Genomic DNA, 21,484 nt, shown 5'->3' with positions numbered 1-21,484 from the left:
ACACGGCTCAGCAGACAGTATCACACAGGAGAGGATTAGATACACGGCTCAGCAGACAGTATCACACAGGATAGGATTAGATACACAGCTCAGCAGACAGTATCACACAGGAGAGGATTAGATACACAGCTCAGCAGACAGTATCACACAGGAGAGGATTAGATACACGGCTCAGCAGACAGTATCACACAGGATAGGATTAGATACACGGCTCAGCAGACAGTGTCACACAGGAGAGGATTAGATACACGGCTCAGCAGACAGTATCACACAGGATAGGATTAGATACACGGCTCAGCAGACAGTATCACACAGGAGAGGATTAGATACACGGCTCAGCAGACAGTATCACACAGGAGAGGATTAGATACACGGCTCAGCAGACAGTATCACACAGGAGTGGATTAGATACACGGCTCAGCAGACAGTATCACACAGGATAGGATTAGATACAGCTCAGCAGTCAGTATCACACAGGAGAGGATTAGATACACGGCTCAGCAGACAGTATCACACAGGAGAGGATTAGATACATGGCTCAGCAGACAGTATCACACAGGATAGGATTAGATACAGCTCAGCAGTCAGTATCACACAGGAGTGGATTAGATACACGGCTCAGCAGACAGTATCACACAGGAGAGGATTAGATACACGGCTCAGCAGACAGTATCACACAGGAGTGGATTAGATACACGGCTCAGCAGACAGTATCACACAGGAGAGGATTAGATACATGGCTCAGCAGACAGTATCACACAGGATAGGATTAGATACAGCTCAGCAGTCAGTATCACACAGGAGTGGATTAGATACACGGCTCAGCAGACAGTATCACACAGGAGAGGATTAGATACACAGCTCAGCAGACAGTATCACACAGGAGTGCATTAGATACACGGCTCAGCAGTCAGTATCACACAGGAGAGGATTAGATACACGGCTCAGCAGTCAGTATCACACAGGAGAGGATTAGATACAAGGCTCAGCAGACAGTATCACACAGGATGGGATTAGATACACGACTCAGCAGACAGTATCACACAGGAGAGGATTAGATACACGGCTCAGCAGACAGTATCACACAGGAGAGGATTAGATACACGGCTCAGCAGACAGTATCACACAGGAGAGGATTAGATACACGGCTCAGCAGACAGTATCACACAGGATAGGATTAGATACACAGCTCAGCAGACAGTATCACACAGGATAGGGTTAGATACACGGCTCATCAGACAGTATCACACAGGAGAGGATTAGATACACGGCTCAGCAGATGGTATCACACAGGATAGGATTAGATACACGGCTCAGCAGACAGTATCACACAGGATAGGATTAGATACACAGCTCAGCAGACAGTATCACACAGGAGTGGATTAGATACATGGCTCAGCAGACAGCATCACACAGGATAGGATTAGATACACGGCTCAGCAGACAGTATCACACAGGATAGGATTAGATACACGGCTCAGCAGACAGTATCACACAGGATAGGATTAGATACACGGCTCAGCAGACAGTATCACACAGGATAGGATTAGATACACGGCTCAGCAGACAGTATCACACAGGAGAGGATTAGATACACGGCTGAGCAGACAGTATCACACAGGAGAGGATTAGATACACGGCTCAGCAGACAGTATCACACAGCATAGGATTAGATACACGGCTCAGCAGACAGTATCACACAGGAGAGGATTAGATACACGGCTCAGCAGACAGTATCACACAGGACAGGATTAGATACACAGCTCAGCAGACAGTATCACACAGGATAGGATTAGATACATGGCTCAGCAGACAGTATCACACAGGAGAGGATTAGATACACAGCTCAGCAGATAGTATCACACAGGAGAGGATTAGATACACGGCTCAGCAGACAGTATCACACAGGACAGGATTAGATACACAGCTCAGCAGACAGTATCACACAGGATAGGATTAGATACATGGCTCAGCAGACAGTATCACACAGGAGAGGATTAGATACACGGCTCAGCAGACAGTATCACACAGGACTGGATTAGATACACGGCTCAGCAGACAGTATCACACAGGATAGGATTAGATACATGGCTCAGCAGACAGTATCACACAGGATAGGATTAGATACACGGCTCAGCAGACAGTATCACACAGGAGAGGATTAGATACACAGCTCAGAAGATAGTATCACACAGGAGAGGATTAGATACACAGCTCAGCAGATAGTATCACACAGGATAGGATTAGATACACGGCTCAGCAGACAGTATCACACAGGATAGGATTAGATACACAGCTCAGCAGACAGTATCACACAGGATAGGATTAGATACATGGCTCAGCAGACAGCATCACACAGGAGAGGATTAGATACACGGCTCAGCAGATGGTATCACACAGGATAGGATTAGATACACGGCTCAGCAGACAGTATCACACAGGATAGGATTAGATACACAGCTCAGCAGACAGTATCACACAGGAGAGGATTAGATACATGGCTCAGCAGACAGCATCACACAGGAGAGGATTAGATACACGGCTCAGCAGATGGTATCACACAGGATAGGATTAGATACACGGCTCAGCAGACAGTATCACACAGGAGTGGATTAGATACATGGCTCAGCAGACAGTATCACACAGGAGAGGATTAGATACACGGCTCAGCAGACAGTATCACACAGGAGAGGATTAGATACATGGCTCAGCAGACAGTATCACACAGGATGGGATTAGATACACGGCTCAGCAGACAGTATCACACAGGAGAGGATTAGATACACGGCTCAGCAGACAGTATCACACAGGAGAGGATTAGATACACGGCTCAGCAGACAGTATCACACAGGAGAGGATTAGATACACGGCTCAGCAGATGGTATCACACAGGATAGGATTAGATACACAGCTCAGCAGACAGTATCACACAGGATAGGGTTAGATACACGGCTCATCAGACAGTATCACACAGGAGAGGATTAGATACACGGCTCAGCAGATGGTATCACACAGGATAGGATTAGATACACGGCTCAGCAGACAGTATCACACAGGATAGGATTAGATACACAGCTCAGCAGACAGTATCACACAGGAGTGGATTAGATACATGGCTCAGCAGACAGCATCACACAGGAGAGGATTAGATACACGGCTCAGCAGATGGTATCACACAGGATAGGATTAGATACACGGCTCAGCAGACAGTATCACACAGGAGAGGATTAGATACACGGCTCAGCAGATGGTATCACACAGGATAGGATTAGATACACAGCTCAGCAGACAGTATCACACAGGAGAGGATTAGATACACAGCTCAGCAGACAGTATCACACAGGAGAGGATTAGATACACGGCTCAGCAGACAGTATCACACAGGATAGGATTAGATACACAGCTCAGCAGACAGTATCACACAGGAGTGGATTAGATACACGGCTCAGCAGATGGTATCACACAGGATAGGATTAGATACACGGCTCAGCAGACAGTATCACACAGGAGAGGATTAGATACACGGCTCAGCAGATGGTATCACACAGGATAGGATTAGATACACGGCTCAGCAGACAGTATCACACAGGAGAGGATTAGATACACGGCTCAGCAGACAGTATCACACAGGAGAGGATTAGATACACGGCTGAGCAGACAGTATCACACAGGAGAGGATTAGATACACGGCTCAGCAGACAGTATAACACAGTATAGGATTAGATACACGACTCAGCAGACAGTATCACACAGGAGAGGATTAGATACACGGCTCAGCAGACAGTATCACACAGGAGAGGATTAGATACACGGCTCAGCAGACAGTATCACACAGGATAGGATTAGATACACAGCTCAGCAGACAGTATCACACAGGAGAGGATTAGATACACGGCTCAGCAGACAGTATCACACAGGAGAGGATTAGATACACAGCTCAGCAGACAGTATCACACAGGATAGGATTAGATACATGGCTCAGCAGACAGTATCACACAGGATAGGATTAGATACACGGCTCAGCAGACAGTATCACACAGGACAGGATTAGATACACAGCTCAGCAGACAGTATCACACAGGATAGGATTAGATACATGGCTCAGCAGACAGTATCACACAGGACTGGATTAGATACACAGCTCAGCAGACAGTATCACACAGGATAGGATTAGATACATGGCTCAGCAGACAGTATCACACAGGATAGGATTAGATACACGGCTCAGCAGACAGTATCACACAGGAGAGGATTAGATACACAGCTCAGCAGATAGTATCACACAGGAGAGGATTAGATACACAGCTCAGCAGATAGTATCACACAGGATAGGATTAGATACACGGCTCAGCAGACAGTATCACACAGGATAGGATTAGATACACAGCTCAGCAGATAGTATCACACAGGAGAGGATTAGATACACAGCTCAGCAGATAGTATCACACAGGATAGGATTAGATACACGGCTCAGCAGACAGTATCACACAGGATAGGATTAGATACACAGCTCAGCAGACAGTATCACACAGGATAGGATTAGATACACAGATCAGCAGACAGTATCACACAGGAGAGGATTAGATACACGGCTCATCAGACAGTATCACACAGGATAGGATTAGATACACGGCTCAGCAGACAGTATCACACAGGATAGGATTAGATACATGGCTCAGCAGACAGCATCACACAGGAGAGGATTAGATACACGGCTCAGCAGATGGTATCACACAGGATAGGATTAGATACACGGCTCAGCAGACAGTATCACACAGGAGTGGATTAGATACATGGCTCAGCAGACAGTATCACACAGGAGAGGATTAGATACACGGCTCAGCAGACAGTATCACACAGGAGAGGATTAGATACATGGCTCAGCAGACAGTATCACACAGGATGGGATTAGATACACGGCTCAGCAGACAGTATCACACAGGAGAGGATTAGATACACGGCTCAGCAGACAGTATCACACAGGAGAGGATTAGATACACGGCTCAGCAGACAGTATCACACAGGAGAGGATTAGATACACGGCTCAGCAGATGGTATCACACAGGATAGGATTAGATACACAGCTCAGCAGACAGTATCACACAGGATAGGGTTAGATACACGGCTCATCAGACAGTATCACACAGGAGAGGATTAGATACACGGCTCAGCAGATGGTATCACACAGGATAGGATTAGATACACGGCTCAGCAGACAGTATCACACAGGATAGGATTAGATACACAGCTCAGCAGACAGTATCACACAGGAGTGGATTAGATACATGGCTCAGCAGACAGCATCACACAGGAGAGGATTAGATACACGGCTCAGCAGATGGTATCACACAGGATAGGATTAGATACACGGCTCAGCAGACAGTATCACACAGGAGAGGATTAGATACACGGCTCAGCAGATGGTATCACACAGGAGAGGATTAGATACACGGCTCAGCAGACAGTATCACACAGGAGAGGATTAGATACACGGCTGAGCAGACAGTATCACACAGGAGAGGATTAGATACACGGCTCAGCAGACAGTATAACACAGTATAGGATTAGATACACGACTCAGCAGACAGTATCACACAGGAGAGGATTAGATACACGGCTCAGCAGACAGTATCACACAGGAGAGGATTAGATACACGGCTCAGCAGACAGTATCACACAGGATAGGATTAGATACACAGCTCAGCAGACAGTATCACACAGGAGAGGATTAGATACACGGCTCAGCAGACAGTATCACACAGGAGAGGATTAGATACACAGCTCAGCAGACAGTATCACACAGGATAGGATTAGATACACGGCTCAGCAGACAGTATCACACAGGATAGGATTAGATACACGGCTCAGCAGACAGTATCACACAGGACAGGATTAGATACACAGCTCAGCAGACAGTATCACACAGGATAGGATTAGATACATGGCTCAGCAGACAGTATCACACAGGAGAGGATTAGATACACGGCTCAGCAGACAGTATCACACAGGACTGGATTAGATACACAGCTCAGCAGACAGTATCACACAGGATAGGATTAGATACACGGCTCAGCAGACAGTATCACACAGGATAGGATTAGATACACGGCTCAGCAGACAGTATCACACAGGAGAGGATTAGATACACAGCTCAGCAGATAGTATCACACAGGAGAGGATTAGATACACAGCTCAGCAGATAGTATCACACAGGATAGGATTAGATACACGGCTCAGCAGACAGTATCACACAGGATAGGATTAGTGTTGAGCCACCCCCGTAGTGTTCGAGTTCGGTTCGGTTCGTCGAACACCTTCGAACACCGTTAATAACAATGGCAGGCAAACAAAAACACATAGAAACACATAGAAAACACCTTCAAAGGTGTCCAAAAGCAGACAAACTGCTCAGAAGACACAACTAACACATGGAAAAGTGACAAGTACATATAGTCATGCGAAAAGAAAAGAGGTGGAGGAGTAAAAGGAGGGGGAGACACAGATATAGGCATGTCATGCCCTTCTAAAATCCAAAAAGTGAGAAGCCGAGACGGCCAGTCCGCTCCTGCCCGTGCCACCTCCGTGTCGCCGGGTTTGTGCCAGAGCCGCGGTGAACCCTGACGGCCAGCCCCCCTCTCCCAATACTGGTGCCTGTCCGCTGGTGGGTCGAGAGAGCCCCCCTGTGGTGGAGGCAGCTCTAAGCTTTTTAATTTAAATTGTCCCTCTAATTTGAATGAATACACTTTAAATCCATTTACAAGGATCTATTGGAGGGCAAGTCTCATGCCAGCAGCCGCGTAATTCCAGCTCCAGTAGCGTCCACTAAAGCTGCTGCAGTTAAAAAGCTTTTATAAGGATCGAGCTCGGCTGTCCACCGCAAGGCATCCTAGTGCCAGTCCCAGCCCCTATGCCTTGGGGTGCCTCCTGATGCTCTTCACTAAGTATCCCGTGGTCCCGAAGCATTTCCTTTGAAAAAATTAAGTGTCCAAACTACAGGTGGTGTAGCTTGCTTAACAGCCGGGATAATCCGCTGACTAGCAGACACTGCTACTAGGCACAAAGTATTTCCTGGGCTAGATGCAGTTAAAAATTTGTAAGTAGATACTCTCGTTGGATGCTGAGAAAGCATTCCATAGAGTCTCCTGGCACGCCATATATGATTCTCTTAAAAAGCTTGGGGTAGGGGTCTAGGGGACCCTTTTATAGCCAAAATCACGGCCCTGTATCACAATACGTCACCTAGGCTGAAGATAAATGGAACTGTAGCACCGAGGGCTCGGTTGCTACAGACGTATTGCACCTCACCCAGAGGTGTGATATCTCACTCTCAGATAAGGATGGAGTGTGGATCAGGACCCGACACCTGCATGCATTACACCACATTGCCGTGGGGCAGGGCGACCAATATGCCCCTGAGATGGGCACGACAGTCCCTGTCCCTGGCTGGAGTGGGGGGAGGGAACACTGAGGAAGGGGAACCCTGCAGTGCAGGAGCAGGGAAGAAGTAGTTCCTGGGTGCATTGAGAAGGGAGTATAAAAGGTGGGCACCATCTTAGTTCAGTGCAGAGAAGTCTGAGCAGAAGTGGCAGGGAGCAGGGGCTCTGCATGAGCTCTGCTCCGGAGGCGGGCCTAGTAACAGAGGCCCAGGCCTGCAAGAGGGAGAAGGAAGGAAGAGGAGCGGAGAAGGCTCCAGGAACGAGGAATGAAGGGATCCCAGGGGTGCAGACGGGCGAGTCGCCACCGCACGCCCGAATCCACCTGCGTGGAGGGGTCAGGCCAAAGGGGGAGACCGGTCCCCGAACTAGTGGAGGCAGGAAACGACCCTCAGCTAGGAACCGGAGGCTCTGACATTTTATGTGGCACAGCCCCTTGCTCCACCCGCTAGGAAGGCACCACATAGGGTCAGGGAAACTGGCGCCAAGTTTACCAAGAGGAGGCCCGAGGCAGCCGGACAGAAGTGTTGGTAAGAAAGGCCAGACACAGGACACACAAAGGGGGTCCTGTGAAGCGCTCCAAAGTTATCTGGGAGTTGTCTGAGCCCCTCACCTGGTGAGCACAGTACGACGTGGGCAGCCGTTACCTGCAGACGTGGTCTGGATAATAAGAACTGTGAGTAAAGGCCCTGAACTGCATCACTGACTCCGTGTGTCGTTACTGCTGCTGCCCTGCACCATCACCCCCATCCTCCGCATACACTGCCCTGAGGCTATACTCCTCCCGTGGGGAGTTATGCTACGCTCTGCTGCACCCACAACACCAGCCTTAGCGGTCTGCCCTGTAGCGGCGGTTCACTCTGACCGCAATCCACGGGTGGCGTAGTCGGACATTTAAACATCAAAACCACATAAATAGTTCCGCCACTGGTTTGACCGCCCTGAGCCACGGAACCGGATCGCCGCCACGAAGACTACAACCACCAGCATCCACCAAAAAGGGTCCGGCTCCGGGTGTCCCAAGGCCCAGGGGGTGCGTCAGAACATTTTCATCACCTTTCACAATCACCAATGGGACAAGGCAGGGATGTCCTCTGTCCCCTCTCTTATACATCCTAGTGACGGAGCACCTGGTCTCATCAATTCGCCATAACCCCAATATTAGGTGGATTGAGGTGGGAGGCACCGAGTACAAGTGCTCTCTATTTGCTGATGATGTCCTAGTATATATCACTCAATCACATATATCCATCCATGCTGTTATGGCTGAAATAGATCACTTTGTTACATGGTAAAATTTTAAAATCAATGCAGCGAAGTCTGAGGCCCTCGATGTCTCCCTCCCTAAATCCATATAGGATTCCATCCAGTCCAACTTTCCCTTTGCCTGGCCCCCACAGGGTATCAAATACTTAGGAATTCCTATTCATAGAGACCTCTCCCATCTATGTTATCTTAATTTTGGGCCCTTTATTGAACAACTCCATACAGACCACGGTTGGCAAGTTAGAACTGTAAGATTCACTACGTGAACCACTGGTGTTTTGTGGAAAAGCACATGTACACCGCGTTCCAAATTATTATGCAAAAAGTGTTTAGGAGTGATAAGGGAAGAATTTGTTTGTTTGTCAGTTAAACTCATTGATGGTGATGTGTGTCAGGGCTCTTAATATCACTGTAAGCAATTGCAGACACCTGTGCTAATTAGTTTGGCAGGTGTGTCCAATGAAAGGCAAGACTACTTAAGAAGGCTGTCTCACATTATTAAGCAGCCTACATTTTCTGCCAAAATGGGAAAGAAAAAGGATGTGTCGGCTGCTGAGAAGCAACAAATTGTGGAGTGTTTAGGTCAAGGCATGACTACAATCAACATTGTGCGATGATCAGGATGAAGTGTCTTGGCAATCAAGAAGTATGTAGCTGATTCACAGTACACACGTGTGCGTGCTGATAAGGGCAAATTGAGGACTCTTTCCTACAGGCAATTACGTCAGGTTGAAACAGCAGCGGCAAAAAAGCCTTGTCATAGCAGCAGACAAGTTTTTGAAGCTGCTTGTGCCTCCAACGTCCCCCGAACAACAAGATGCAGGGTCCTTCAGAGGTTTGCAGCTGTGCATATGCCATCCTGTCGACCTCCTCTATCCACTTCACACAAGCAGAAACGGCTCCAGTGGGCCAAACATTACATGAAGACTGATTTCAAAACTGTTTTGTTCACGGATGAGTGCCGTGCAGCGCTCGATGGTCCAGATGAATGGAGTGGAGGATGGCTGGTTGATGGACACCCCACGCAAACACGGCTACAGCGCCAACAAGGAGGAGGTGGAGTAATGTTTTGGGCTGGAATCATGGGGAGAGAGATTGTCGGCCCCTTTAGGATCCCTGAAGGCGCTAAAGATGAACTCCATAATGTATGTGGATTTTCTCAAACAGCACTTCCTGCCATGGTTCAAGAAGAAGAACCGTGTATTTCACAGCAAGATCATTTTTCTGCATGATAATGCACCATCTCATGCTGCACATAAAACATCTGCATCTCTGGCTGATATGGGCATAAAAGGGGACAAACTTATGGTGTGACCCCCATGCTCCCCTGACCTCTACCCCATTCAGAACCTTTGGAGCATCATTAAAAGGAGTGTCTATGATGGCGGGAGGCAGTTCACATCTAAGCAACAGCTCTGGGAGGGTATTCTGTCCTCATGCAAAACAATTGAAGCAGAAACCATCCAAAACCTGACAAATTCAATGGACGAGAGAGTTCAGAAGCTCCTTTCGAACAAGGGGTCCTATGTGAAAATGTAACATCACCTAGAATAAAGTTTTGAGTTGAAAACTGTTTGATTTCAGTTTCTAACAACCTGCTAATGCTTATAATTTCAAAAATGACCATTTTTTTGGTCTTTATTAAAATGAAAAGGTTGATCGAAAAGTTTGGGGGATCTAAGAGTGTGGCAACCCAGTAGTCATGATTACTTCGAATTCTGACAATATGAGGGTCATGCTGCAGGTAGTGCAGCAAGAAGGCACTTATGTGTCTTGCGCATCTCGGAGCCCCAAAATTATTTTCCGGGCTAGATGCAGCTAAAAATTATTTTTAATTTTAAATCTGGTGAAGCTTATTATAGATGGCCTAATAGGATCAGTGCTGCACACTGCTACAAAGCCCAAATTATTTTCCAGTCAAGATACAGATAAACATGATTAGTAATTTGAAAGCTTAAAACGGTTGGTAGGGTGATTTTAACCAATCATCAAGCTTTTACTCTCCCCAGGATGACACAGGGGTAGAAAAGTCGTTTCGGATCCATGATTTGTTCATCTTTATGAACGTGAGTCTGTCTACATTATCAGTGGAGAGCCGCGTGCGCTTATCTGTCAGCACACCACCAGCAGCGCTGAACACACGTTCAGACAGAACGCTGGCTGCGGGGCATGACAAGATCTCCAAGGCGTAAGTGGCTAGCTCCGGCCATTTATCCAGATTGGAAGCCCAAAAAGAGCAAGGGTCCAGTGACACAGTCGTGGCTTCAATGTTTACTTGGAGATACTCCTGTACCATCGTCTCTAGGCGTTGACTATGTGTCAGACTTCTTGTCTCCTGTGGCCTTGCAAAGGATGGGCTAAAAAAGTGGTGAAATGATTCCGCAAAATTGATGTTACCAGCAGATACTGTGGTTCTGTTACGGTTTGAGTGCTGAACACTTGACGGTCCCACGGTTGGCAAGTTGGAACTGTGAGATTCACTACGTGCACCACTGGTATTTTGTGGAAAAGCACATGTAAGATTCTGCAACAGTCTCTGCTGATACTCCTGCATGCGTGCATCCCTTTCTATGGCAGGAATAATTTCTGCAAATTTACTTTTGTACCGGGGATCTAACAGTGTGGCAACCCAGTAGTCAGGATTATTTCTAATTCTCACAATTCGAGGGTCATGTTGCAGGTAGTGCAGCAAGAAGGCACTCATGTGTGTTGCGCATCCAGGAGCACCAAGTCCCTGTTGTGTTGGTGGCGAGGTAGCAATCATGCTTCCTTCCTCTGTCCTCTCCCCCCAACCTCGCACAACAGAAATGTGATCAAGGTCTCCCTCATCTGATGAGTCTTCCATCAGTTCGTCCTCCACTTCTTCCTGGGCTCCTGCACCTTCCTCACTAGTTTGGCTGCTACCATGCGCCCTGGTAAAACCATCTCCCCCACCCTCACATGCCTGCCGCCTTGGTGCTGCCGACCGTCTGGACCTTGCAGATGTTAGCCCTTCCGCATACAACTCCTCCTCCTCTACTTCCTCCATCTCCTCTTGTGCCACCACCTGACTCCGAATTCTGTTTAACATGTGCTCCAGCATGTAAATCACCGGAATAGTCATGCTGATAATGGCATCGTCAGCACTAAACATCTTCGTCGCCATTTCAAAACTGTGCAGAAGGGTGCATAGGTCCCTGATCTGAGACCACTCCTCCAGCGTGATTTGCCCCACCTCTGAATCTCGTTGGCCCAGGCTATACGTCAGAACGTATTGCACCAGGGCTTGTCGGTGCTGCCACAGTCGCTGCAACATGTGCAGAGTTGAATTCCACCGGGTAGGCACATTGCATTTTAGCCGGTGAAGTGGCAGGCCCAACGACTTCTGTAGAGATGTAAGTCGCTGAGCTGCGGGATGCGAACGGCGGAAGTGAGCACACAGCGACCGTGCCCTCTGCAGAAGGCCATCTAGTCTGGGATAGTGGGCTAAAAATTGCTGGACAACCAGGTTCAACACGTGAGCCATACAAGGCACGTGTGTGACATTGCCCCGGCGAAGGGCCGCACCCAGGTTTGCAGCATTGTCGCACACGGCCTTCCCTGGTTTCAGGTCCAGTGGAGACAACCATTCATGAAATTGGTTCTCCAGAGCTGACCACAACTCCTCAGCTGTGTGACTCACATTTCCCAGACATTTCAATGTAAAAACCGCCTGATGACGTTGAGCCCTACTGCCAGCATAGTAAGGAGGTGTGCAGGATCCCTTCTGCGCAGTTAGAAAGCTTGTGGCATGACCAGACAGGCTTTGGGTGCAGGTGGAAGACCGAGAGGAGGTTGAGGAGGCAGAAGCAGTGGAGGAAAAATGACATAAAGAGGATTGACGCACAACTCGTGGGGACGGCAAGACTTGGACAGCAGCCCCTTGTCCTGCTGTCACCATAGTTACCCAGTGCCCAGTCAGCGACATGTAACGCCCCTGTCCATGCCTACTCGTCCAAGTGTCTGTGGTGAAATGCACCCTGTCACACACAGAGTTTCTCAAAGAAGCGGTGATGTTGTGTGCGACATGCTGGTGGAGCGCAGGCACACCTTTCTTTGAGAAGTAGTGCCGACTGGGCATCTGGTACTGGGGCACTGCGACGGACATAAGGTCTCGAAAATCCTCTGTGTCCACCAGGCGGAAAGGCAGCATTTCTGTAGCCAAGAGCTTGCAGATGGTGAAATTCAACCTCTTAGCTTTCTCATGGCTAGGAGGAAATGGTCTTTTACTTGTCCACATCTGAGGGACCGAGGGCTGGCTATTGTGCTTAGACGGGGTTGATAAGGGTGTCCCCGGCAAACTGCCGGTCTGTGAGGAAGATGCAGGCGGACATGTTAGGTTGCCTTGATCCAAAGGTGGTGCTATCGATGTCGGACAGCGCTCAAGACCAGCTGGTGTTACCACCTCCAAAGAAAATGATGACCTGCCAATCACGCTGGCTGTTGCGGGTAAAGAGGTGGCAGGTCTGCGCCCCAAAACAGGTGTGACTGCTGTCCCCCCAGTCACAGAGGATGAAGAGGCCGCGGATGCACAAGATATGACAGACGGTGGTTGGCCCGGCCGGCTAGACCGCATTGTAGCACACTGAGCTTCCCACTGCAACTTATGCTTCATGTCCATGTGCCGGTTCATGCATGAAGTACTCAAACTATGTATTTTTTGGCCTCTACTTAGCTTTTGCTGACAAATGTTACAGATAACACGAGTTGGGTCATCTTTATTGATCTGAAAAAATGCCCAGGCTATGCAAGGCTTAGCACCCATGCGACCTGAAGAGCCACCACGACTTGTGGTGAGAGGCAGAGTTGTGTTTGAGGATGCAGTTGTTGACGTGCTTCCAGTACTACGTCTCTGTCCAGGAAGGCGCAACCTGACCTCGTCGTCACTAGCATCTTCCTCCACCTCCTCTGCTGACCTCATCTCTTGGCTGACTGTGGGTTGACAGTAAGTGGGATCTCCGACCTTATCATCATCACCCTGTGCGTTATCACACCCGTCGTCCTCAGAGCCAACCTGTTCCTGCCCTGACAAAAAACTAAAGTTGTCGCTTCAATCAGGTATTTGAGTCTTATCATCGTCTTCCTCATTGTCTCCACCAACAGGAGTTACAGTTTGGGAATGAGGGTCTACATTATGGTCAGAACCTTCTGCGTCTGGTCCTGGATCCGACTCATAAAGATTCTGGGCATCAGTGCAGATCATTTCCTCGTCTGGATTCACAGAAGCGCTGGAGTCGACCTCTGATTCCCAGGCTATAGTATGAGTAAACAGCTCTGCAGACTCAACCATCTGTTCTACCTCATACTCAGACGGGCAGCTGGAGATTTGGGAGCTGTAAGGAAGCAAGTGCGATTTGGGTGACACCTTTGAGGACTGGAGTATTTGTGATGTTGAAGTTGATGTGGAGGAGAGCCCACTTAAAGGAGCACTTGATATCCGTTGAAGCACCTGCTGTTTTTGTGCCTCATCTGGAATTTGTAGCGATTGGCGTGGCCGTAAGAAAGGGATCTTATCACATTGTCCGCTAAAAGAAGTAGACATTTTAGTTTGGCTGGAAGATGGTCTTTCTTCTGCACCTACCCCACGGACACAACCTTTTTTCCCCTTCCCAACACGCCTATTCCCCTTTCCACCAGCAGCAGGCCTTTTTCCACTCATTTTGGTGGTTAACTAATTCACAACTCTGGAGTTGTTTGCACAAAAAAACAATGGATGGTAACCGAGCAGAGCTGAGTGGCCAAACTGTGGTATTAGGCCAAAACTATTGGCTGGGTTAGATGCAGAAAAAAATTATTTTTAATTTGCAACCTGATGGAGGTCAGTATAGATGGACTAATAGACCAAGTCCCACACACCGCTAGAAGCCCAAATATTTTTTCAGAGCTAGATGCAGAAATTTTTTTTATTCAATTTGCAACCTGATGGAGGTCAGTATAGATGGACTAATAGACCAAGTCCTACACACCGCTAGAAGCCCAAATATTTTTTCAGAGCTAGATGCAGAAAAAAATTATTTTTAATTTGCAACCTGATGGAGGTCAGTATAGATGGACTAATAGACCAAGTCCCACACACCGCTAGAAGCCCAAATATTTTTTCAGAGCTAGATGCAGAAAAAAATTATATTCAATTTGCAACCTGCTGGAGGTCAGTATAGAAGGACTAATAGAACAAGTCCCACACACTGCTAGAAGCCCAAATATTTTTTCAGAGCTAAATGAAGAAAAAAATTATTTTTAATTTGCAACCTGATGGAGGTCAGTATAGATGGACTAATAGACCAAGTCCCACACACTGCTAGAAGCCCAAATATTTTTTCAGAGCTAGATGCAGAAAAATATTATTTTTAATTTGCAACCTGATGGAGGTCAGTATAGATGGACTAATAGACCAAGTCCCACACACTGCTAGAAGCCCAAATATTTTTTCAGAGCTAGATGCAGAAAAAAAATATTTTTAATTTGCAACCTGATGGAGGTCAGTATAGATGGACTAATAGACCAAGTCCCACACACTGCTAGAAGCCCAAATATTTTTTCAGAGCTAGATGCAGAAAAAAATTATTTTTAATTTGCAACCTGATGGAGGTCAGTATAGATGGACTAATAGACCAAGTCCTACACACCGCTAGAAGCCCAAATATTTTTTCAGAGCTAGATGCAGAAAAAAATTATTTTTAATTTGCAACCTGATGGAGGTCAGTATAGATGGACTAATAGACCAAGTCCCACACACCGCTAGAAGCCCAAATATTTTTTCAGAGCTAGATGCAGAAAAAAATTATATTCAATTTGCAACCTGCTGGAGGTCAGTATAGAAGGACTAATAGAACAAGTCCCACACACTGCTAGAAGCCCAAATATTTTTTCAGAGCTAAATGAAGAAAAAAATTATTTTTAATTTGCAACCTGATGGAGGTCAGTATAGATGGACTAATAGACCAAGTCCCACACACTGCTAGAAGCCCAAATATTTTTTCAGAGCTAGATGCAGAAAAAAATTATTTTTAATTTGCAACCTGATGGAGGTCAGTATAGATGGACTAATAGACCAAGTCCCACACACTGCTAGAAGCCCAAATATTTTTTCAGAGCTAGATGCAGAAAAAAAATATTTTTAATTTGCAACCTGATGGAGGTCAGTATAGATGGACTAATAGACCAAGTCCCACACACTGCTAGAAGCCCAAATATTTTTTCAGAGCTAGATGCAGAAAAAAATTATTTTTAATTTGCAACCTGATGGAGGTCAGTATAGATGGACTAATAGAACAAGTCCCACACGCTGCTAGAAGCCCAAATATTTTTTCAGAGATAAATGAAGAAAAAAATAATTTTTAATTTGCAACCTGATGGAGGTCAGTATAGATGGACTAATAGACCAAGTCCCACACACTGCTAGAAGCCCAAATATTTTTTCAGAGCTAGATGCAGAAAAAAATTATTTTTAATTTGCAACCTGATGGAGGTCAGTATAGATGGACTAATAGACCAAGTCCCACACACCGCTAGAAGCCCAAATATTTTTTCAGAGCTAGATGCAGAAAAAAATTATATTCAATTTGCAACCTGCTGGAGGTCAGTATAGAATGACTAATAGAACAAGTCCCACACACTGCTAGAAGCCCAAATATTTTTTCAGAGCTAAATGAAGAAAAAAATTATTTTTAATTTGCAACCTGATGGAGGTCAGTATAGATGGACTAATAGAACAAGTCCCACACACTGCTAGAAGCCCAAATATTTTTTCAGAGCTAAATGAAGAAAAAAATTATTTTTAATTTGCAACCTGATGGAGGTCAGTATAGATGGACTAATAGACCAAGTCCCACACACTGCTAGAAGCCCAAATATTTTTTCAGAGCTAGATGCAGAAAAAAATTATATTCAGTTTGCAACCTGATGGAGGTCAGTATAGAAGGACTAATAGAACAAGTCCCACACACTGCTAGAAGCCCAAATATTTTTTCAGAGCTAAATGAAGAAAAAAATTATTTTTAATTTGCAACCTGATGGAGGTCAGTATAGATGGACTAATAGAACAAGTCCCACACACTGCTAGAAGCCCAAATATTTTTTCAGAGCTAGATGCAGAAAAAAATTATATTCAGTTTGCAACCTGATGGAGGTCAGTATAGATGGACTAATAGAATGATGCTATGCCCAAAAGATTTTACTTCACTAGGTGCAGTAAAAAAATTGGTATTCTATACACAGGTGGTATATCTTGCAACACAGATAGGCTACTCCACTGACTAACACACTCTGCAATAGGCCAAAAAGGATTAGCTTTGCTAGATTCAGCCAAATACTGTGAAAAAAACTTGCACAGCACTGGCACTGACCTGCCTGGCAAAAACTGATAGGAACTGATGTAACCTAGTCCTGAAAAGGACTCCAATTACAATTAGTCTTTACTCCCACAATCTATCTATTTAAGAGCACAGACCTGCCTGATAAAAGTCGTAGGAAATGCTGTAACCTAGTCCTTAAAAGGACTGCAATCACAACTATTCCCTACTCCCAAGCTATCTGTATATTTGTGCGAAAATTGGCTTGAAATTAACAAGGTATAGCGCACACAGCAACAGCGGTGCCGTCTAACACGCAGCTGCAGCTGTGAGAAAATGGTGGCGACGGGGAAAATGGCTTGGTCTTATAGGGCAAGGACATGTGACATATGTGACACCCCAGGGGTCTGGTTGCCACAGTGATAGAGATGTTATGTCTGAGAGCAGGTGGGAGGTCCTTTGGTCAGGGATCCTGTGCATGCCAGACCTCCTGCCCAGTCTTGGGAGGGGAAGAACTTCCCCTATATAAACCCGGGGCTGAAGCAGGGTTAGGAGTCAAGGAGAGTAGAGACAAGAAGCAGCATAGGAAGAAACAGCAGAAGCTCAGTGGGAGCAATACTACTACGAGTCAGGGGCTGGCAGCTGCAGAGCTCGCCCTGACTGAGAAGATTTCTTACCGGACCCGGAGTCCGAGGCTGTGGGGACTAATTCCTACCCAGCAGCAGAATCCGTCAGGCAGGGGATTTCAGGTCCTCTGGCCAAGAAGCCCGAAGGCACGGTCACACGCGTGGGACCAGCACCGCCATCGTGGAGCGGAAGCCATTAGAAGGCCCCGAGTCACCGGCCATACGGGTGAGCACCACACGGTACACTCAGGGACGTGGGCTACTTATACCCGCCTCTAGCAAGGTAGCCAGAAGAGTACAGTCTGTTTGGGAGGCCTACAACTCCGCCTGGCCAGGGGAGATCCCATCTGCTCAAGGACTGACCAGGCCCCGTTCGCTAGCAAGTACTCCGGGAGGGTCTATCGTTGTTACCAGTAAAGACCCTGAATTACACCGCACCGTCTCTGAGTGGTTCCTGCTACCCCCATCATCCACGTCGGCTGCCCTGAGGCCATACCCCTCCCGTTGGGGGTTATACCATCCCCGCTGCACCATCCATCCACCGGCCTCAGCGGACTGTCCTGCAGCGGCAGCTCCATAAGCTGCATTCAACGGGTGGCGTAGTCGTACTACATCTACTGCCGTCCAGTTTGACTCCCTGGGCACGGACCGGGTCACCGCCACGAGACTACAACCCTCAACAGATCCGGCTCCGGGTAAGCTCCCGCGTGCGCAACGCAGCGCGACACAGGCCCAGGGGCGCGTCACATACACTGCCAATCACACATGCCCTTGCTTGTGTGAAAAAAAGCACTTCGCTCCGTGTGTGCGCTGCTGATAGGCTGACAGATTGCACCTCCCCACTGCAAATGCGGGAAAGAGAAAAAAAAATGGAGATCTTCATTGTTCCTGCAGAGATCCATCCCCTGCCCCTCCCCCCGCCCCGCTGTACACTCAAACTGCGGATTAACATTAATTTTCATCATTACTGAGAAAAAAATCCAGTTATGATTTTGGTGCACGAACAGTTATCGAACATAACCTCGAACAGCCGAATTTTTCTCAAATTGTTCGTGTTCGCCGACCGGCTCGAACACCACCCAAAACAGCTCGAATTTGAGATTGGCGAACAGTTCGAGTAGAACAACGCTCATCTCTAGATAGGATTAGATACACAGCTCAGCAGACAGTATCACACAGGATAGGATTAGATACACAGCTCAGCAGACAGTATCACACAGGATAGGATTAGATACACAGCTCAGCAGACAGTATCACACAGGATAGGATTAGATACACAGCTCAGCAGACAGCATCACACAGGAGAGGATTAGATACACGGCTCAGCAGATGGTATCACACAGGATAGGATTAGATACAGCTCAGCAGACAGGATCACACAGGATAGGATTAGATACACAGCTCAGCAGACAGCATCACACAGGAGAGGATTAGATACACGGCTCAGCAGATGGTATCACACAGGAGAGGATTAGATACACGGCTCAGCAGACAGTATCACACAGGAGTGGATTAGATACACGGCTCATCAGACAGTATCACACAGGATAGGATTAGATACACGGCTCAGCAGACAGTATCACACAGGAGTGGATTAGATACACAGCTCATCAGACAGTATCACACAGGATAGGATTAGATACAGCTCAGCAGACAGTATCACACAGGATAGGATTAGATACACAGCTCAGCAGACAGTATCACACAGGATAGGATTAGATACAAGGCTCAGCAGACAGTATCACACAGGAGAGGATTAGATACACGGCTCAGCAGACAGTATCACACAGGAGAGGATTAGATACATGGCTCAGCAGACAGTATCACACAGGAGAGGATTAGATACAGCTCAGCAGACAGTATCACACAGGATAGGATTAGATACAGCTCAGCAGACAGTATCACACAGGATAGGATTAGATGCACGGCTCAGCTAACTCATCAAACAAGGGGTGTAATTCTTCATTTGCGCTTTTTAAAGAGGTTATCCGCTACATTTACATTGATGCCCTATCCATAGGACAGGTCATTAATGTCTGAGCGACCGGGGTCCAACACCCAGCACCCGACACCCCCGTCAATCAGCCGTTATCGATGTCGGTGGTGGCGGCTGCTGGCCGGAAGTACTTCCTTGCGGAGCTGCTCCGTCTGCTTGTAGTGGCCGCCGCAGGGTACTACACAGCCGCCTCCTATTGATTTGAATAGGAGGCAGATCTGCAGTACCAAGCCCCCGCCGCCACCACCGACAACGGCAACAGCTGATTGACAGGATTGCTGAGGGACGGACCCCAGTCGCTCAGACATTGATGATTTGTCCTATGGATAGGGCATCAATGTAAATGTAGTGAACAACCTCTTTAAGTGACTTTTCTTGCAGTTTTCTTGGAAGTTTTTTTTTGCACCAAATTCTTCAGAATGGTGCATGTCATTCATGAATTTCTGCGCAAAATCAAAAATGCTTTTTATTTTGTTTTTGAACTTTTTTTTTTACGTACAAAAAGTCAAATTTTCGCTAAAATGAAGCAAAATTTGTATAAAGGTTTCATGCGTATATAACATCACTCTGGGGGGATGGGAAAGGGCGACATGTTTTTTTGGGAAAGTTGCAATTGATAAATTAACAGAAAACAATTATGAACAGTTAAATAAAAAGCAATAAAATAGAGTTAAAAGAAAGAGCAATATAAAAAGAAAAAAGCAAAAAAACCACAAAAAACTAGACAAATAAAGACGCAAATGCAATAATAAATGGAGCCCAATGTTAGATACAACTCACTGATAAAACAGAAAAGCGGTGCGTTCTTACCCAGCGCCAGGAAGGAGTAGACCCACTGGAGCACGGCCACCGTCTGCAGCCTCCGGACTAAGGGAACGGACCGAGAGGCAAATTCGATGGCCATGCTGTCAGCCCGCCGTGCAGGGAATGGTCTCCCGCAGGCTGGATATCGGGGTCCAAAGTCTGCCTGGGACTAGACGACGTGTTGCAATGTGAACGTCGGCCTTGCTCTGTGGGATGAAGTGCCATGTAATGATCCGCCCGCTGTACATGGGACTGATCGGGGCGATATCAGCCCTACCGCTATCAGCCAGAGATTATACTGATCCATACCGCCCCGCACCCATCTGTGTATGAGGCACAAACTTATCGGCTTCTTATGCAACCAGCGGGATTAACCCATTAAAGCCCAGAACAGATCCACAAAATTTAGCTTGGTCACGAATAGGTCTCCAGATTATTCGTTACAATGTATCAGTGCAAGTAATATATATCAATCCGCAATCCAAGCTGTTTATCAAAGACGAAATTGTAAAACACTGGGCCAGGAGTGGATGGGTTTTCAACCTATGGATCTAAATAAAAATGTTCTCATTCACTGACAACAAGCAAAGATCTTGACAGCGGGGTGAAATTGAAAGGCAAAATATAAGAAACCTGATGAAGATTTAAGTATACATTAATTTAGCTTAAGATTCTGTCTGCAGCCACCACTAGAGGGAGCTCCCTGTATACATGATAAGATTCTGTCGGCAGCCACCATTAGGGGGAGCTCCCTGTATACAGAGATACATAAGATCCTGTCTGCAGCCACCACTAGGGGGAAATCCCTGTATACAGAGATACATAAGATCCTGTCTGCAGCCCCCACTAGGGAGAGCACCCTGTATACAGAGATACATTATAAGATCCTGTCTGCAGTCACCACTAGGGACAGCTCACAGTATACAGAGATACATGATAAGACCCTGTCTGCAGCCACCACTAGGGAGAGCTCCCTGTATACAGAGATACATGATAAGATCCTGTCTGCAGCCACCACTAGGGGGAGCTCCCTGTATACAGAGATACATG

General features: G+C 47.0%; 1 protein-coding gene across 1 annotated transcript in view; it reads right to left on the bottom strand.

Moving 5' to 3' along the window:
• MOGAT2 (monoacylglycerol O-acyltransferase 2) overlaps nucleotides 1–20,701 on the bottom strand; it is a 101,376-nt gene extending 80,675 nt beyond the window's left edge. Inside the window, exon 1 of the mRNA XM_073661437.1 lies at nucleotides 20,441–20,701. Within this exon, the coding sequence (XP_073517538.1) occupies nucleotides 20,441–20,534 (94 nt within the window). The 5' untranslated portion in view covers nucleotides 20,535–20,701. The remainder of the gene's footprint in view (nucleotides 1–20,440) is intronic.
• Nucleotides 20,702–21,484: the final 783 nt, after the last annotated feature.

Source organism: Phyllobates terribilis, unplaced genomic scaffold, assembly GCF_046119375.1.
Source record: "Phyllobates terribilis strain yellow unplaced genomic scaffold, ASM4611937v1 Scaffold_2__4_contigs__length_985480577, whole genome shotgun sequence".
Taxonomy (NCBI): Eukaryota; Metazoa; Chordata; class Amphibia; order Anura; family Dendrobatidae; genus Phyllobates; species Phyllobates terribilis.
This window is presented reverse-complemented; position numbering and strand designations above follow the sequence as displayed.